This window comes from Papio anubis, chromosome 7 (assembly GCF_008728515.1).
Source record: "Papio anubis isolate 15944 chromosome 7, Panubis1.0, whole genome shotgun sequence".
Classification (NCBI taxonomy): domain Eukaryota; kingdom Metazoa; phylum Chordata; class Mammalia; order Primates; family Cercopithecidae; genus Papio; species Papio anubis.
The window spans coordinates 127,795,471-127,815,363 of record NC_044982.1 but is presented as its reverse complement, the minus strand read 5'-3'; the positions used below and the strand labels follow the sequence as shown (position 1 = coordinate 127,815,363).

At 44.4% G+C, this 19,893-nt stretch overlaps 1 protein-coding gene across 1 annotated transcript in view; it reads right to left on the bottom strand.

Annotated features, from left to right (window-relative positions):
• RORA (RAR related orphan receptor A) overlaps positions 1–17,484 on the bottom strand; it is a 739,218-nt gene extending 721,734 nt beyond the window's left edge. The window contains exon 1 of the mRNA XM_017961629.3: positions 16,935–17,484. Within this exon, the coding sequence (XP_017817118.1) occupies positions 16,935–17,100 (166 nt within the window). The 5' untranslated portion in view covers positions 17,101–17,484. The remainder of the gene's footprint in view (positions 1–16,934) is intronic.
• Positions 17,485–19,893: the final 2,409 nt, after the last annotated feature.

The following is a 19,893-nucleotide window of genomic DNA, read 5'->3' as shown; positions in this document are numbered from 1 at the left end:
ACCCACACCATAAAAAACAGGCTTTCATTTTAATCTACTTACCACACGGTGGATGAAGGCCTCTAATTTCACAGCACAGAGATAACACAAATAATTCATATGACACATTAGTGAAATATCGACAGGGAAAACATTTAGTCAGAGCTCACCGAAAATATCAGGGAGCTCAGTGACTGCCTCAGACGGCAGAAGGATGCCTTTCAAACAGGGCAGAGACCCCTCCCGCCACACTGCTGGAGGTGAAGGTAAAGTCAGCCTATTTGGATCCGAAACTGTTTTAAGGCAACAGGTCTTCATAATTACACAACATTTTCCTAGTCCCTCGATGGGCTGCAACATTAGCAACCTCCTTCCAGGACTTCCAGGGGCTGCTGCGTATGTGGAAGTCCCTAGAAAACTGTTAAGTGCCATCAACATGCAGCAATGGCAATCCCACCCAATCATAACCAAGGTCAGCATCCGCCTGGCCAAACACTTGTGCATTTCTTTTTCTCTTCCTGGTCAACTTAAAACAAAATTCTTTCGCTTAGTTTCCCATGGCTAGACTCAGCCTTTGAAGATCTCACCCCCTTTCTCAAGACCGTCTTTCAAGTTTCTCTCCCACAAAGTCTTCCTCCCAGAGCAATAAAGAGAACTACCCACAGCCACTATTCATTCCATTTCTTCCACCCTTGAGGTTCTGCCAAGTGTGGGGCAGATTGCATTTAGAGACAGGGCAAATCAATGCTGTCTGTGTAGAACATTTTTTTTTTTTGCTGTGTAGACAGCATTTAAAAAAAAAAAAAAAAAGGCTACAATGCTTCAATCGTCAGTTAGGCATGTTGGGAGAGCACCACCAAAGCAGAGAAAACTGAAATGCAACCTGAAACAGCAAAGGGTCTAGAACCTGACTCTGGGCTTACAAACGTTCTTACTTTATTTTTATTTATTTTTTGAGATGGAGTCTCACTCTTTCGCCCAGGCTGGAGTGCAATGGCGCGATCTCAGCTCACTGCAACCTCCGCCTCCCAAGTTCAAGTGATTCTCCTGCCTCAGCCTCCCAAGTAGCTGGGATTACAGGCGCACACCTGGCTAATTTTTGTATTTCTAGTAGAGAAAGGGTTTCACCATATTGGCCAGGGTGGTCTTGAATTCCTGACCTCAGGTGATCCACCCACCTCAGCCTCCCAAAGTGCTGGGATTACAGGCGTGAGCCACCACGCCAGGCCCATTCTTGCCTTTTTACACCTTACGTAGATGTAGCGTCTCCAGGTCCCAATCCACTTTTCTAAGACTCTTCTTTGTCATTGTACCAAACTAACCCCTTCAATTTCCCAACCACACCCACTTGGACCTTAGATTTATTTTCTGCTGATATCATTTCAAAATCCAAGAACATCACCTCATAGATGTAAAAATTCACCTTCTAATCCTCTATCAAGAGTGCTGCTCAGAGCTAGGACTCCAGGTCTCTAGCCTGGCCCTCCTAAGTGCCAGGTACTATTTTTTTGTTTTGTTTTCTTGCCTAATTCCACATGTAACATATTGTCACCTGCTCCCTGCTAGACCTGCATTCCCAGCTGCCCATCAGATATGTCCCTGGAACTTCCGATTCAGCCCATCCCAAATTGAACCCATGCCTTCTCTCCTCTTCACACTCTACCCCACTATACTGTCCCAGCCAATAATCCTGCCCCACACTCTGCACTTGACTCCTGCCATTCTCTCCATCATGTTCTTCCAATTCCGCTTCCTAGGTAATCCTGCTGCAGAGTCAACTCTTCTTTGCCTTCCACTCCCAACCCTCACCCCAGTCTTGGCCTTCAATATCAGTCACTAGAATTATCACAGAGATCTCCTAACTTGGTTCCTTGTCTATACCATCCATTCTCCCTCCCTAACCCCACATCAGTATATTTAAGTATCTTACCAAAAAGAAATCAGGTATTTTTCATTTGTCCAAAATTTTGCTATAAGACGAGGTCCAAAATGCTTAGGCTGGCCCCTGCCTACTTTCTCCAACTTCATCTCCTACCTTCTCCAACTTCATCTCCTACTTTCACCAACATACACTCCGGTCAAGCTACATCTCACTTATGTTACCTGAATGTGCCATGAACTCTCCCCTTGGGTGCCTCAGCCTGGAATGCCGTCACTTTATGCCAAAAGAATCTCCCTGTTTTTCTAAGACCCAGGCAGACATAACCACCTCAGTGAGCTTTCCCTAACTCCTCTTGGGGCGTTTTCTCCTTCTTCTCTATGTTATAGGTTTCCTAAGTATCTCTACTATAGCATGCTACGCCTTTTTAAAGTCATGTCTTTCTTGCCCATCAATTCCCTTAATTCAGCTTTGTCCCTCCATTGACTAACATGGGACCTGACACATAGTAAGTGCCCAAGAATACTTGATGGATCAATGCAAGGAGGCAATATATTCTATTATACTGCCTTTCAACATTTCAGACTTTCGAGGAATAGATTTTCTTGCCTCATCTCAGTCCTCCCTCAGCTGGCTCATCTTTCACATATTGATTCTAAACTGCACGTCACTAGCTTCCTGAGGGCATTCACTGAATGCTCAAGCAAAAGGCAGAGAGATACGGGACAGAACACTGAAGACAACCTATAACCCCGCTCCCAAGGAACTGAGACCAATGAGAAGATAAACACAGCTGAAGCCGCAAAATGTGAATCCAATGAGGACTATAACTAATGAGAGAGAAAACCAGAGTGTGTTTGCTACTGAGAAAATAATAATGGAAAAGACCAATTAATAAAGGGATGTTGTCAAACGCCATGACGATTTTCATTAGAACACTTTATTAGGCTGAATATGATATTGATGCTTTTTCATTGAGGTTTGTAATAAAACTTCTCCACTAAATATATTCTTAATTCAGATGCCAGACATTGATACTGTCTTCTATCTCCTTAAATCCTTGTGGGGTTTAAAACTTACACTGCTGATTTCAAAGACAGGGAGTGGACAGTGGCTTATGATGCAAATTTGCTCTCAATATTTTGATCATCAGAGCAAGCGTTGTATATATGAAAGTTAAATGTATTTTAAACTACATACAATCTCATCTCTATGGACAAGTCTTTCTGAGGTTCTAGATTACCAGATGGTGATGCTGACAATGCCACAGAAGTAAAATCCAAAAGCAGGGGCAGGTGAGAGATGGGAGGCCATCAGTAATAATCCCTTCTAGATACTATGGTGGCAGAATGCAGAGAGGGGGCCTTGGAGGCAGCAATCCAGACTGGAGATGGACCAGGTAAGTTTTCAGGACCTCCCTGGCCATACCACCCTAACGGTTGAAAACTCCTGGACAATTACTGCCAAACTACCCCCTGAAGCCAGTCCTCTTGTGGGTGAAGGGATAATGTCACTGGAACATCAACGAACTGTAACACCTTCTTGGACTTTTTAATCTACATATCCCACTGGGAGCAGCCATGTTGGATGCCGCCTTCTCAGGTCCTATTTCTGCTCTTAGGGTTGCGTTGTGACTTAAGGCATAGAAATGTGCCTCTATCTTTCTGCTGTGGAAAGAAAACTGCATGACAAATGTCCTTCCTTAGGAGACAAATGACAAAATAAAATGATCATTCTTGGGCCCTTAATACTTCTTTCTACAACTTGAGAAATACCAGTTAATAGGGGTTCTCAGACATGGTAATAAGGACAAAGAGGTTGAAACAAATGTAGAAAGCCTTGTTTTCAAAGCCTGGCGTTGATGCCATCATTGACTTGACCTGTCATAATTAGTATCTGTCCCCATTCATAGTCAACTTGTTAAAAGGCAACATAAGCCAAGCTTTGTTTTCAATGCCAAAGTCATGTATCTTCTCGATCTGCCTGACACAATATGTATGTGTGCGTGTGTGTGTGTATATTTATACATGTGCATGTGTATATACATGTATATGTATAAATAAATTCACTTTGCACAGAACCAATTATTTTTGTTCACTGACTGTTCAATATTATCGGACTGGGGTTTCTCTTCTCAGCTAGAGACTATTTCTTAAAGACCAGCTCCTCTAAGTCTGTGTATCACTCACACTATCACAATACAAATTAGACAAAATAGATGCTTAATGGTGTAATTCACTTTACAATGGCACGATTATTACAGCATTACTCTATTCTCATTACTACCGCATATTAGAATCGGCTTCCAACATGTTTGAGTGAAGAAATAAAACAACCTAATCACAGTGCCAATTAATTCCGTAAAAGTCATACAGTATATCAAAACTAAAACATTTCACAGCATCTCAGAAAGACAGGATTCCATACTTGCTTCACTCTTTTCAGCCAGCTATGCCTCTACTCCTTGAATACTTTGACCTATCCTAGTCCAGTTATAAGCCAAAATCGATAAAAGACCCTTAGCAAGTTTAATTGATTCTCTAAGAAAGGATATTATAATCCATCAGCACACCCTCACCTTGTGCTGGCATTATTTTCCTGGGTTTACCCAATACCATTGTGGTACCAAAAACTACTCTTTCTCACGCTGTTCTCTCATCAGCTCAAATACTGTAACAGCAGAGCAATTTCAAACAGGTTGTGAGTCTCTGAGAGTATTGCTTGCAAAGTGCATGTAAATTATTAGATTACATTACAAGTGAAAGACTCAGCAGTGGGTCACCATAGTGGAGCATTAATGTAGAGCAAGTTGAATGGAACCCTTGCAGACAAGCTTCTCCAACGTGATTTTTTTGGCAGAAAGGAGAAATTGAGTAAAGGGAAGGGAGGGCAAGGGATGACGGGCTGCTGAGAAGTGAAGTCTCTGAGAGCACCAGGGCAAGGTGGGAATAAGGTAGCAACCCCAGCCTTAATGCCTGGAGGGGGCAGCCAGAGGGCACTACAAGAATAGTGGGAGCAGGGAGACAGCAGGGAGGGAAGGAAGAAGCCAGACACAGGTATGGGAGGTAACGTCAGGAAAGCTCAACAAGTGGCTGATGGGGCTGAATTTCAGTGATTTGTCCTCTTTTGATTGGATCCAGCCCATGGTAGCTGAGTTGAGGGATTAATGAACTTAACCTAAGGTCACACGGCTAGCACAGAGCACACCTGGGTCTTGGCCCAGGTCTGTCTCACTCCTCCCAGCAGGCTTGTAAAACCCACATACACATATTGTCTCCCAACACATACAGTTTTGGTCTAAGCTGCTCAAGACTGGAGTAGGCCTGAGCGTGCAATTGAGGGGATCTGTGGATTCCAGAGAGGCAGAAGTCAGACAAACAAGGGCAGCTGAGTCCAAACCGAAGGCCCCAATGGAAATATAAGCCAGCAGGAGATGTGCCTGCAGAGTTGGGAAGTGCTGAACTGGCGTACTGAGAAGGCAGACACCTCTGCAGGGCAACGTGGAAGAGAATATCTGCATAGTTAATTGGCACCTATTTTATGCAAGGTACCGTGCAGAGAGCATAAACATAAACTGTGGTCTTGATCTCCTTAAGAAGACTAGGCTCATACCCAGAAAATACCTATCAGACAGCGTAAAAGAGGCCTGGCACAGGGAGAGGTTACATGTTCACTAAATGAGCAAGGCCCATACGACTGACTGTGGTAACAAACAGGAGTCTGGGAGCTTCAAGAGGGAGAAGGTGGATCTTATCTGGAGTGAAAATGATGGTAGGATTTCAAAGAGCAAAGAGACAGATGGGGACTAGGTGAGGCAGGGGAGAAGGGGAAAGGTAGAGAGATGAAAAGGCCAAGTTCAAAACACATTTAGAAGAGAACCACCGTAAATGCCCGGTCCAAGGTGACCCAGGTATTTCAGTGAGCTTCTTAGAGAAATGCTACCACTTAAATATAAGATCCAGAAAGGAAGGGAGCTCACCTTTCTTGTTTGCTGCTTTATCCCCAGGCCCTAGCACATAGAAAGTACCCAGTAAATATATGTTGAATGAAAGAATGCCATCCGTGGGCTCTTACACAGTGATGTCAGCTCCAAGCAAAAGAGGGATCCCAGAATTTATATTCTAAGCCAGTCTAGGCAGATGTGCCTCTAGATGTACTAGCATATTAATGAGCATGTGCTAAAAGTGGCATAAAGATACTGTATGATTATAAATAATAAGTATTTACATTATTTTCCCTCCCCCACCTCCTCCCTGAAGTCACAATGAGTAACACCTGGAGCTTAACATCAATTACTATGGAAACACTTCCTTCCTCCCCAACTGCCCGGCCATGGTCCCCAGAAAGGCTGTTTCTACTTCATGCCCAGGACAAGGTTTTCAAATAGTGAGGAGTAGCTCATAAACAGATCATGGAACCAATGTGGTGGCTCATAACCTGTATTTTAAATAATAAAGCAAACATAATCTTGCATCACAAGTGAAGGGTAAATATTTTACATGAAAAGTTTGTGTGTGTGCGTGTGTGTGTGTGTGTGTGTAGTAGTTCACAATGTAATATATTTTTCTCATTGTGGATCACAGTATAAATGTCTCAAAGATATCGCCATGAGAGGCGAGCAGTTCCAGCGTTAGGACCTCTAATATTCAAGCTGAATGACCCCTGTTTTACCGGCTAAATGTGACTGTCAAATGGCATTTCTCTTTGGACCGGTAAACTTGGCCCATCCTGAAACACTGAGATGTTCTGTGTAACATACCAAGTTCAGAATTAGTTCCTTCAAAGGATCCCCAGTTGCACAACACACAAACAGTCTTTTGTGGAAGAAAAAATGATTTATTTTTTCTAATTACAAAAGTAACACATACATAATGCAAGAACTTCAAAAAATACAGAAAAGCACAAAGAAAAAGAAATTCACAGATAATCCCAGCATCCACAGATGACCACTTTATCATTTCATCGCTTTGTTATTCGGGGGTCCAGGTCAATTTACTAATATAACTCATACACACACATGCACACACAAACACACACACACACTATAATTTCCTTTTACAAAAAAGATGGCATTCCCTGCACACTGCTATGAAAGCTGTTACTTTTCACTTAGCAATGGCTGATAAACATTTTTTCTTGATACGAAATACTTTTCTAGTGCAACATGATTTTTAATGGCTACATAGTATCCCATTCACAGATTTGATCCTGAGCTTCTCTGGACAAGGCACAGCCTTAAATCCTCCGCTTTGAGAAAATAAGCTTGCTGCAGAGGCACACATCTTTCCCGTGGGCCCCCTGGCTGCGTCTAGCTCTAAGTATGAGATGCTCAACTCCACACCTAAAAATAGTTTTACTTTCTATTAAATCAGAGCATGAGATTGGAGGACACTATTTTCACTATGTTTTAGAATGGCTTTACTGACATAGCCACAAGCTCACTGGTGGATTTTTAATTAATAATAAAAATGCTCAGTGGGGTTAAAAAAATAACAATTACTGACAATGTTCCACTAATAATGCACTAATAATGCATAGCTAAAATAACCCATGCTTACTTTTGTACATATCTACTGCCTAATGCTAGATCAACTTGCACACATCTTAATATCCTCATTACTGGAACTTTGGAGGATCCTGGCACAGCACACAAGTGACAGGAACATGAGGTAAGAAAGTACAAGACTTGGGTTCTAGTCACAGCCTTGCTGCTTACTAGGAAAGTGATCTCGAACACATTACCTTTGTCAGCATCAGTGAGTTAGTTAAAGCCCTTTCTGGCTCTAACACACTTTAATAAAATATGACCAAGTGGGAGCATCATGAGTGACTGTCACATATTTAACATACAACCCCAAGTTCAAGACTAAAAAATCAGCTTTAGAGGGTTCAAGAGCCCTTTCAGTGTAGCTTCAGTTCTCCTTCTGATTCCCTGTGAGCCCTCAAGAATGCTAGGGAACTTCACCAATCTTTGACTGTCATCCTTCGCATTGTGAAATTTTACACTTCCAGGTTAACGGCCTGGTCTATAGAAATTGCCCGGGTTCCCACTTTCTGCACACACGTGCTCATCCAAAGCGCGTGATGAGTGCCAGAAATGGTAAAATACAACTCTGGCAATTTCATACTTGTCATCATCAGTCAACTAATAAGAGCACTAAAAGAGGAATCATTTTTTGATGATCAGGTTATTTCATTTGCCTTTGCTTTCCCAATGCTTCATTACCTGGACAATTGAGAATTATGGGCAGTTCACCCTCCTAGTTGCCCTGTCCTTTCAGATACAATATCCCTGTCACACAAACGTTCCTGGGAGTACATGCTGTATTGTCACATGGCCTTTTTCATCATCCACTGGTTTTATAACTGGAAAGTGAAAATGAAAAGCAATGCAGTTTATTTAAGAGGTTTTAGACTTGCTAAATATACATGTGTGTCCTCTGTGATTGGATGTTGAAAATCCATTAATTTCCACACAGCCACTCCTCCCCATGACTGGCATCAATCATATGGGATGAGATAAGCCTCTCTGCTTCTAGAAGGGCGGAATCACATCTGGTTGCCTTTTCTCTGTCTTTGTCCATTTCTTCAGGTTTCTTTAAAACTAATTGGAAGAGTCAACAAACACGCCTGCCAATTTCCCTTACACCCTAGGAAAGCAGCTCACCGTGCCCTTCAGACCTATTCTTGCTGTTTCTCCAAGTATTCCCTTACCTGCCTTTGTCAATTGGCATTCTCGACAAGTTCGTCATAACTTCTCAAAGTGTCAACTTTTTCTCTTTTCATTGCCCTTGTTAAAGATAATTTAAAATTAGAAAGTCATATTCCCAGCCATTTCAGAGTCAATGCTAATGTCATTTTCCTTTGCACAGAAGTCTCTTTTCCCTCTAGAGGCTCCCTGCCTTCATCCACAGCCCCCACTCCCCAGCCCCAAACAGGCATTGTTAATCTCTGCAGGCACTAGTCCATTCCCCTATTTCATCCTTCTTATCTTTCCCCCAAAATACTTCACCCAGTGAAACACACTTTAGCTTGTGGTTCTCCTTCCTTCACTCCACTTCGGAGAGAAACGTCTGGGTCTAGAGATTGTAAAGTCACCTTCAGGAGAGAAGCATACAGTTGGCTGTCAATTCATCGGGATAAGACAGAAAAAATTACATCATGTGCAGCTCGGCCTCTCAGTACATGCATTTATGTTTCGGAGATCAAAAGGATTTCTTCCATACAACCTAAAATTCATATTTATGGCTTTTGTTTGGCTATAACTAATTCCCTACCTAACTGCACAGTAGTTAATAGTCTGGAATTCTTAAAACAGTGATTACCATACTTCATAGTAGATTCAAACATTGGTCCCTCATTTCCCCCTCATTCTGTTTCACCTCTATTCTTGCCTGTGTATCCTTGGTAGCATTCTTTGCTTATAAAAAAAAAAAGTCAGATGATTTTATAGTCTATAATTTTTATTCTTATGGCTAGTGTGGCATCGATTTTAAGCCCGTTTATTTTCTCCCATTAAGCACAGACCCAAACATCACCATTCTTATCACGTGTACAATCCCATCAAGTTTCAGAGTGTCATTTATACACAATTTTATTTCTTCTTACTTCTTTCACACACGCCTACCACTTACGTACAGCAACTTCACTACATTCATATTTCATAAACTTCATCAGTATTCAGCCAAACCCTCCCCCGAAGTAAGCTAGGTATTTTTAACACTGCACTGCCTCTTTCAGTGGTTTGAGGATCCTATACTAAGTGGCACCCTTCCTTCCATCCCAGAAGGGTTTATCTATTATGGTCTGTGCATGGACGCAGAAACTTCCTAATTGTTTCAGGAAACTTTAAGATGTTCATAATCAAGCCAGGTGCAGTAGTACATGCCTGTAGTCTCAGCTACCAAGAAGCCTGAGGCAGGAGGATCCCTTGAGCCCATCTCTTTGAGAAAAACAAACAAAACCCTAAAAAGAAAAAAGTTCATAATCAAAATTAAAACACCCAGTAACACTGTTAAGATGATTCTAGGCTAGGAGATTACAAATCCTCCATATCATATTTCCTACTCATTTCCATCCTCTGACACAGAGTTTCAGAGAAAATATCTGTAGTACAGAAGCTCTACCTGGGGCAGCCTGGAGTCTTCCACCACCTACAACGGTGTGTGAAACCTGTACTCTCAGCTGTCAGTGGGTGCTGCACAGGGCTCCTGAGCTGACCACCAGGGCCCCAGTTCTGTGGACAAAACTATCACCAGGAAACCACAGCACCATGCCATTGTTAATGTGCCATACTATGTAATGTGATAAGATAGTCTGTAATACTGGCATGTCAGTTAAAGCCATAAAAATATATTACGGAAAAAAAAACTGTTCTTGCACCAACACAAGGGAATTGTTACCTACATCCTTTTAGCATGAGCATGTAAGAGCTGGAGCAAAAAGCCGACCTGACTAAACTGTGAGCTATGGCACATTTATTCCTCATCATGCCCCATTCCTCTCTTCTAAGGATTTCTTTAGACAATCTCCTTGACGTCTTTGCTCCAAAAGCAAAAGAGAAATAATAATAATGGGGCTGTCACGAAAGAACACCAAGACTCCAAAGCTGAATTTCCAACACTACAATATCAAAGATAATCACAAGACAACTGCAGACTATATCATTCAGTCATGTGGGACATCCCTGAGAAAGTCAGCTTCCGATGGTGTGGTTCCAGGGATGCTTTCCATATTCATCCAGTGAAAAGAGCCTGTGCTTGGAAAGAGGGTTTCCTTTGGGGCAATCGAAATATTCTTTATTGATATTCTTGAAATTATTCCTTCTAACCCTAGAGCTTCCTAACTTTCAGGATTTAAGAGCCTCATGCCAAAGATATCCCTTCATTATATCTATGGAAGAGTTAGGACTACCTGGAGTTTCTGTCTACCACTAGATGGGGGAAAACTTACATTATGTTATTCTAATACAGTAAATAACTTATTTGAAAATATAATATCCTTCCTGAATATTCAAGAATGACTTTACCGCCAGGCATAGTGGTTCACACCTGTAATCCCAGCACTTTGGGAGGCCGAGGCGGGTGGATTGCCTAAGCTCAGGAGTTTGAAACCAGCCTGGGCAACATGGTGAAATCCCGTCTCTACTAAAACACAAAAAATTAGCAGGGCATGGTGGTGCGCACCTGTAGTCTCAGGTACCTGGGAGGCTGAGGCACAAGAATTGCTTGAACTCAGGAGACAGAGGTTGTAGTGAGCTGAGATCGTGCCACTGCCCTCCCGCCTGGGAGACACAGCGAGACTCCATCTCAAAAAAAAAAAAGAAAAAGAAAAAGAAAAAAAAGAATGACTTTACATCCTCTTTAACCCCAGAGAAAGAATTAAGAAGAGCCTAAGCTCTGGAAGAAATTTTCCTGTGAAATAAAAATCTCAATTAACTAGAATCAGCTAATTGAATTTCTATTTTGCTACTTGCAACTTAGAGAACAAGGGAAGCAAATAACAAAACATACTGATATTGAGGATTTAACAAAAAAAGAAAGAAAACAATTTCCAAGTGGGGATCAAGATAGATTTCGTCCAGTCTCTGACACTGTGTCCATTTACAGTTCTATAATGTACAATTGGAATTCATACTCAGAACAGTGACCTTGTGGCACCGTAAGATTCTCAAACCTCAAAGAAAGATTCAATTACATTCCCAAAGCTCTTTCTAGAGTAGGAAAGGGGACTAGTACATTTAGAAAAGTTATTCAACACGGAAAGGACAAAAAATATTTTTGGTTAATCCACTGTTAGTCAGAAAAACCAATTCATCAGTAATATCCTGGCAATCTTAGAGAAAAATCATGGTTTACTGTGTATTCATCAACACTTGAACACTGATTATCAGTTTTTTAAAAAAGCATTAATTTAAAAATGATACAACTTTATTTTAACATACAGCCTAAAAAGATAGGTGAAAAATTTAACAGCTCATTTCTAAACCAACACTTCCTACGTGAATTAGAGATATATATATAAACAAAAAAAAAAACCTAAAAAATGATAGAAGAGAAAATGAGAGAGAGTATTATTCCTAAATTTTGAGCAAGGAAGACAATCTTCATATTCAGAAAAGTATTCCAAATTCTAGATGAGTATTCACTCCAACACCTGAAGGCATTTCAAAACTACTCTCCTTGTTCCCACACAATTTATCACTAATCTGGGATGAATGGGACAGAAACCTGTGAGGGAGTAGATGAGGTCTACCTCAAAGTCCCTGTATATTGGCTCACGGGGACAATGAATGTGAACAGATATGTCATAATAGGAGAAGTGCGTTTCCCACGAATTTTTTTTTATTTTTTATTTGTTTTTGCACACATGGCAATCACATTACAGCTCTTTCCCCAGACACCTGGGAAATGTAGTTACGTATTTGGCTTCCACAGAAGTATAGGCTAACAAGCTCAATTCATCAAGCAGCCTGGGAAGATGAAGGGGGAAAGGAAGAGTAAACTCAGAACACGTGGCATATGCCTAAGATACTATACCACATGAACCTTTAATAACTTCCAGCTCCATCTGTCCTTTCAACGTCGGACCGCAAGCTCCTAAACGCAAAAAGGGGAGAAGCTGGATCTTAATTCAGAAGCGACACGTCCAAGGAAAAGAACCCATGGGCTTGTCTTACTCGAATTCCAAAGGTTAGCTCTGGACAGAGGGCAGTTTGCTTCCAAAAGTGATTCACCTGTCACTAAAAATCGTCAGAACATTTTTATCCGGAGGCACAACTATTACAATTAACATTCTCACACCTCCCTGTGTCCCACTTTAGGAGTCTAGTGTGGAACCAGGAGCGTGTGCTACAGCCCCCACCTCTGCTACCTTGAAAACAAGCTGAAGGGTCTCGTCATTAGAGGCTTCAATGCAGGCTCCATACTTCAATTTCAGAAGTAGAGGCACTTTCTAAAGCCAGGGACTCCTCGCAATGCCAGTAGGTACTGGAAAATTCCACCAGGTGACTAACAGCAAAAGAGTCTCCTATAGATGTTTTGAGCCACTCAGGACTTGAATTCTAGATTAATAATTCAATTCTTTTTTAAGAAATAAGGGGAGAAGCAACAGAAAAGGTTATCATAACGATCATCAAATGCCTTTTCTAAAATTATTGTATTACATTTATAAAGGGTATTATTATAAATGTTTCTATGAGCAATTTACCGGAAAATTAAAGTCCTTTAGTTTAAAAAATAATTATTTTATCCCTCTGGCAAAGGATTTTCTCCCAGCCAGTAACTCTTTCAAACTATGGGGCATCATTTGTTCGCTGTGGCGAGCCGGGTCCATGCGAGGAAAGTTGATCTGAGAATCAATCTCTAGAAAGGGCGCTAAATTGCTAGGTAAGAGCACCTACTAGAAAGTGAATCAGCCAAAACTGAAGGGGGCAAGAGAGGCCGCGCACTTTCAAAGTCAAAGACTTATGTGGTTCTAGAAGTCCTCAGGGCTACACATAAACTACAGGCTCTGTTAACTGATTTTAAGTCAATCTAAGCTGAGCTTCCAGGGGGTTCGATCTCAACCCAACTGAGCTTTTCACTGTTAATCCCATCTTTTGGTTTCGATTTTTCCCTTAGGTCTGCCGGCCCTAAAAGCCTTCAACCTTCAGCACTGGTGTTCCAAACCAACTGCGTGGTACACAGCCCTGTGCAGATAACTTTAGTGAAGTAAAATACGTAAGCTTCCGGCATGCACATATAATAACGAGATTCTGAAAAAGGGTTTTTAACAACAGTTATGTCACGAGGCTCATGGCTCCCTGAAGTCCCTGAAAGCCTTGTTAAATTAAAGATTCGCTGCGGTTTTTTTCCACTTCATTCCTACTTCCCATGTTGCTTCCTGCCTTTCTTTTTTCTCTTTCATTGTGTTGTAAAGATGGAACTGAATGACACCGGCCATCATTAATACCACCTAGAAAATGGAAGAGTTTCATTAAAACTGCTGACATTCCCAGCAGTTTTATGGACAGGGGAAGGTCGTCTTTCAGATCATGAAGTCACACATCTGATTTGGTAAGCTCAGGCAATAAAGGTACACAGTGCATTCACACTTGGGTTCCCAAGAGGGAGGAATTCAACAGTAGCCTCAAGTCTACCTAGGTAATGTCTCATGAGGTCACTGCAATGTCATGAGAATCCAGACCACAATTTCTGTGAACTTCAAACACCGACTGGCTAGAAGCTAAACCTGCTACCCTTTGGAAAGTATCTCCCAAATCAGAAAGCTTCCCATTTCACCCAATGCCAAGAACTCCAGTCAACCCTCCTGGAGGTTGAAAATGCTAATTATAAGGTGACGATGTTTGCTTTTCCTTTCTAGTTGTGTGCCTTTATGTTTTAAGTATTTAAAAGGCGTAATCACCTAGTGTGTAGGTTAATTTCTTTCCGATATTGTAATTTATGCAACATTAATACTGGATGCCAGCTCCAATTTTCTTACTGCTTACACTCTGGGAGCCGACTTGCATATTCTGCCAACTCCATTACATCATCTGAAAACCCAAACATTTCCCATTTTCAAATCACTCTCAACTACCAGGCATACTTACACATTCTCTCTTTTTCTCCCTAGCTCACACACACAAAGATTGGTACCCCTGAGGAGCAGATGCTACATCTCAGGTTAAAGTCTGCAAATGCACATAATTTCTGGAAGCTATTACTACTGCTGTGTTAGCTAAAGGATGCCTCCATCTCTGACCTTCCTTTTTCCATTCAGACTGTTATATAACCTAGTGCCTGCGTGCAGGATGTGAGTTGAGTGTTTGGGCCTTACCACCCCCCTCCCATTAAATCTTCTAGGAGGGATAGACAGAGGCTGGTTCAAAGAATGAGTTGGGGTGGGCGCACAGAGTGGGGGGAAGGGGATATGGGTCAGCAGGCCAACTGTGCAAGATGCATCCCACTCCTACTATGCCCCTCTCCTCTTTTTGCTGAGCCTAAGGGGGCTGGTGGCACCGAATGCCCCAGCGTTACATAATTTGCAAGAACAGCAAGTTACGGATTTGCTAGTCGGTTCTGCAGCCTGCCACCCTGATCGCTTGCAAGAACACCTTCTGGCAAGAATGACACCTGAAGATGTTAATAACACACGGTGTGGGGGGTGGGGGTCAAGAAGGAGAAGGGTGGCAGCACAAACCAAAAATTAGCGCAGCTTCCTAAATACTATGTCCCCCCCAATTCCAAAAAAAAAAGCCCCAGAAACACATGAAGGGGATTTTCTCCAGTGTTTCTGATTAACCCTGTTACATAACCCGCTCGCATTCCAAATCCACCGTCTCAGGGTCTAAATATACTCTTTGCAGCCAAAAGCTCCCCGCACACAAACTCACCAAGCTAGCGGCAGGTCCGGGGCCCCCAGCCCCTATCCCCTTCCCTTTTGTCCCAGCCCTCGCTGCCCCCCTCCCGCTGAAACCGCGGTTCGGCGCGGTCACTCTTTGGAAATCGCCTTTAATTAAATGTTTTTCGCGTGTGTCATCCTGATGGCTTTTACTGTACTCGAATTCCGTGAATGGGAAAGCGCCTGGACAGGGGGTGTGGCTAAGGTGGGGGGTGGGGGTATACTGTAAAACAGCCAGCACATGATCAGCCATATTCCTACCTCCAACTATAACATCGAGAGGAAGGGAGCAGTTCCTGAGGCCCCCATTCGCCTCTACCCAGCCCTCCCCAACCGCCGCCAGAAGCCGAGTGGAAGAGGAGGGGGCGCGCTGGGCCGGTGCCCAAGCCGGGGCTGGAGAAATCCTCTCCGTCTCCAGCTCCGGGCGGCTCGCGCGAGCCCGCTTCCTCCGGAGTGACAGGCGTGATTTATACATTATTTACAACAGTAATTAAAGCTGTAGCTTCCTCCTGTTCTTTGCAAACTCCAGGCGCATTCAAATAAATAATCCCCCACCCCCGAGAAAAATCCACATCAGGTTCCAATACCTTTAAGAAAGAGTGAGCTTTCCTCAACAGCTTACTTTAGGAAAGGAGGGAGCAACTGAGTCCCCCCCATCCCCCCCACCACAAGCACACACAGACCAAACACCAAAATGAAGAGTAAAAATCGCCAGGGGAGGAGAAAACATCGTTTGCACTATCCAACCAGCATGCAACTTGCACTGACCATCCCCAGGTTCCTGCAGAAACGCTTGGAACCTCCGAGAGGGAAGGATTCCCAGAGCAGAAATAAGTTTGGGTGCTTGCTTGCTTTTGTAGACGCTCCCTCCGAATGCGCGTGGAGCGCCCCACAGGACCGCCGCCCTCTGCGCGTTGGCGCGCACACGCCCCCCGCCAGCTTGGGCGCCGGGCTCCGAACCCCCCGCCTGCAAACTTGCGCATCTCCCCTCGCCGCGCCCGACAGACAACTTGGCGAACAGCTCGCTCGCCCGCACGCACCCCGCTTCCTTCGGCCCTTCCTTCAAATCCCAAACGCACCGCCGTGCTCCAGAGAAGGTGTCCACGTCGCCCCCAGACCCCGGAGCGCCCCCTCTCCACCCCCGGGGCTTCCCAGGTCGCTCACTCCTCCCGCCCCCCGCCTAGATCTGAGAGGGACCGAAAACACACCCCCGACTCCGGCAGCCGGGGCCGAAACTGTCAAGAGCAGAAAAGGTAAAGCGGAAGGAGGGTGGCCATAAACAGATTTTTTTGCCCCTTCTTAAAAGGACACTGCCGCTTTAAAAGTTTCTTTCACGGGCCCCCACTCCCCGCATCTCCGTATTTTGGGGGAGCGTATTTAATTAAGGCAACGCAGCTTTCCTCCTGTGTTGGCAGAAAAATCAAAGCCGGGGGGGTGAGCCCACCGGCTGTCAACCTTCCCGCCGCCTCCCCCGCCCCCCTCTGCTCCCGCAAGCCGAGAACGGGCTGCAAAAGTTTGCAACATTTCTGGGGGGCGGAGGGGGGAGGGGAGGGGGGTCCTCCGGGCTCTGGGCGCCGCCGCAGGCTCGCGCGCGGCCGCCGGACCCCGCGCCCCGGGCGCCCGCTCCCGGCCGCCCCCCGCTCCGCGCCCGGGCTCCCGCCGCCCCCTCCCCAGCCCCTCTCCAGCCTCCTACCTCTGCTGGTGCTGGAATAGCTCTGTCTGCGCACCGGGGCAGGCGGCTCGCTCTTGCGGGCGGATTCCTGGTTCAGCGGGGTCTCCCTGGAGCCGGCGGCCGCGTCCGCGCCGCTGCTGCCTGGCTCGCTGGCGGCGGGGTCGGGGGCTGCCGGAGCTGACTCCATGTTTTTTCCCAATGTAGAGATCGCTGGAGATGGCGAGCTCCGAGACTCCCTCTATCTTCTGTTTTCAGAGCAACTCTATGGTACCAAAAAAAAAAAAAAAAAAAAAAAAAAAAGAAAAAGGAGAAGGCGACCGGCGAGAGCAGGAGGGAGAGAGCAGGCGGCGGCGGGCGGGCGAGCGAGAGCGCGAGGGAGCGCGCGGAGTGTCTGGGTGGACGTGTGTGTGCGCCCGAGAGGGGACAAGAGGCGGGTCTGGCCACAGGCAGCGCTAGCGAGAGCTTCTCCAGCCGGCCCCCACACCCACATTCCCCACCCTCCAGACCCCAGACCGAGAGCCACAGACTGGCTGCCAATTTTGGGAGGTGGGGAAAATAGGGGAGGAGGAGAGCAGAGCCTCCCGCGCCCCAATCCTCCCCTCTCCCCAGCCCATGGACAGAAATTAAAATCGGTAAGATGATTCCGTGCCTACTTCTGAGACTCTCTCGGGAACAGAACTCGTCCCCATCCGTTGCCAGCCTGGGAAGAGACAAATCCGATTGTCCACGTGGGAAATCGCAGGTAGCCCCCTGCCAGCCCTGCCCAGGGCTGAGGAGAAACTAAAAAGGAATTAGAACGGGGCTGACATCCCAAGGAAGGCGGAGGATGGGAGGACGTGGCACTTTTTACTTTGGGATGGGACGGCCAGTGGGTTTCCAATCTTGGTTAGAGACATCTGTGTCTAAAACAGATTTTGTGAGTCTAGAAGCGCCATGGACAGTCAGTTTCTGGCATGGTTGAAAGAGGTCGCTTTCAGCTCCTTTGCTGTTTGTCAGCGAAGGACCCAGAAACCATTTGGCAGGGCATTTTCTACTGAAGAAAACTTTGGCCTGTTTGGTCGATGACTGTCTAAGCTGGATGAAACATGCCACGCTGCATCTAACTCAAGCATGGCTGCTAATTGTCAATTCTCACTGGTACTTTTGCTATTAAATGTACAGTCTCATCCATAAAAGGTAGATATACTGGAGAGGCATTACTAATGCCCGGATAACATTCAGATAATTAACAACTCCAAATAATTCACATTATTGTGGGCATCATTCTACACCCTCCTCCCACTGAAATACACTCATCCCCTCCTAAAACTCCAGGAAAGCTGAGAATTGCATCGTTGTTACCTTGACCCCAAACTCCAAGATGAAGGAACAATAAATTGAAAGAATAGAAAATATTCCAATGGTAGTAGCCTGATTTCTCTGCCTTCATACTCAATCTACCACTTTCTTTTGCCTGCGAAGACACTGTGGAAATATGCCCCACCTTCCTTTCAAAAGGATCCAAAATTTTGACAGTAAATAATATTATTATAGGCCAGAAGGTGGCATAAATATGTATGTTTAAGAGCGTGGGGTAGGGGGAGGAAATTGGGGGACATTTTTCTTTTGCCGACTTCCTGGTTTGGAAAACTGCTTTAAAAAAATAGTAAGTGGGGGACACCCAGTTAGTTAATCCTTAAGAGGAACCTCCATATGCCAAATTTCACACACAGTTTGTGTTACTGTTACTGAACTTGATCTTATTTCAAATACACAATGCCCTTTGCCATGGTCTGTGTATTAATCAGCAAAACCTGTGGTCCACTCTTCGGGGTGATATAAATGAGATGTGAACAGTCCTGATACCTTAATCCTGTCTCTGCAAGGATCCCTGGTTTTAACCTGTCTGTTGGCGCCTACAAACAATGCACAGTTGTTTCCTCCATCCCAAATCAGTTGTGTGGGTTTCCCCATACGTCAAAGGACGGATTTCCAGCGCAGCTTTCACACCATTTACCATTGGTTAGCCTGTTAGTAATGTTCTTGATGCAACTGACCTAGCGTGTTACACTTGACTTTTCTAAGGAAACAAATATATCAAAGTGTACAGTTTAAGAAACAACTTCCTTTGGGACAATGAGCATCTCAGAATACATCGACTGCCTCATGTTTATTTTAGAATACTTTTAAAAATATTCATCACATTAAATTTCACCAATAATTCTATTTGGGATGCAAGTGACTTGAAAAGTATCCCTAGGCCAGGCGCGGTGGCTCAAGCCTGTAATCCCAGCACTTTGGGAGGCCGAGACGGGCGGATCACGAGGTCAGGAGATCGAGACCATCCTGGCTGACACGGTGAAACCCCGTCTCTACTAAAAATACAAAAAACTAGCCGGGGCGAGGTGGCGGGCGCCTGTAGTCCCAGCTACTCCGGAGGCTGAGGCCGGAGAATGGCGTGAACCCGGGAGGCGGAGCTTGCAGTGAGCTGAGATCCGGCCACTGCACTCCAGCCTGGGCGACAGAGCAAGACTCCGTCTCAAAAAAAAAAAAAAAGAAAAGAAAAAGAAAAAGAAAAGTATCCCTGGTTTCCTTTTAGGTACCAGTAGCAACTTGTTAACATTTTTGATTAAGTCTGTTCCCCTTGGACCTTTAATGAGTTTCTTACTGTTCTCCTTTAACTAAGGTGATATTTAGTCACCCTGAAAAGACCATCTAGAAAATGGTCGTAATGACCTGAATCAATTAAGATAGACTCTATATTCCCTTCAGAAAAAAGATCCCAGCTCCAAAAAGCCATTTTTCCTAACTCTCTAAGACAATTACTGCTTCTGCAATTTAAAACAATTGGGAACTCAAGTGCTTTCCCCAAGGGAAAAAATAAAAGTGAGTTAGATACATTCCTTGACTGTCAATCACTGTGACTAAAGTGTAAATTACCTGGATTGGGGAAGCATTTGAAACCTGAAAAGCACAGTGATTAGGTTTATATTTCTTTCCT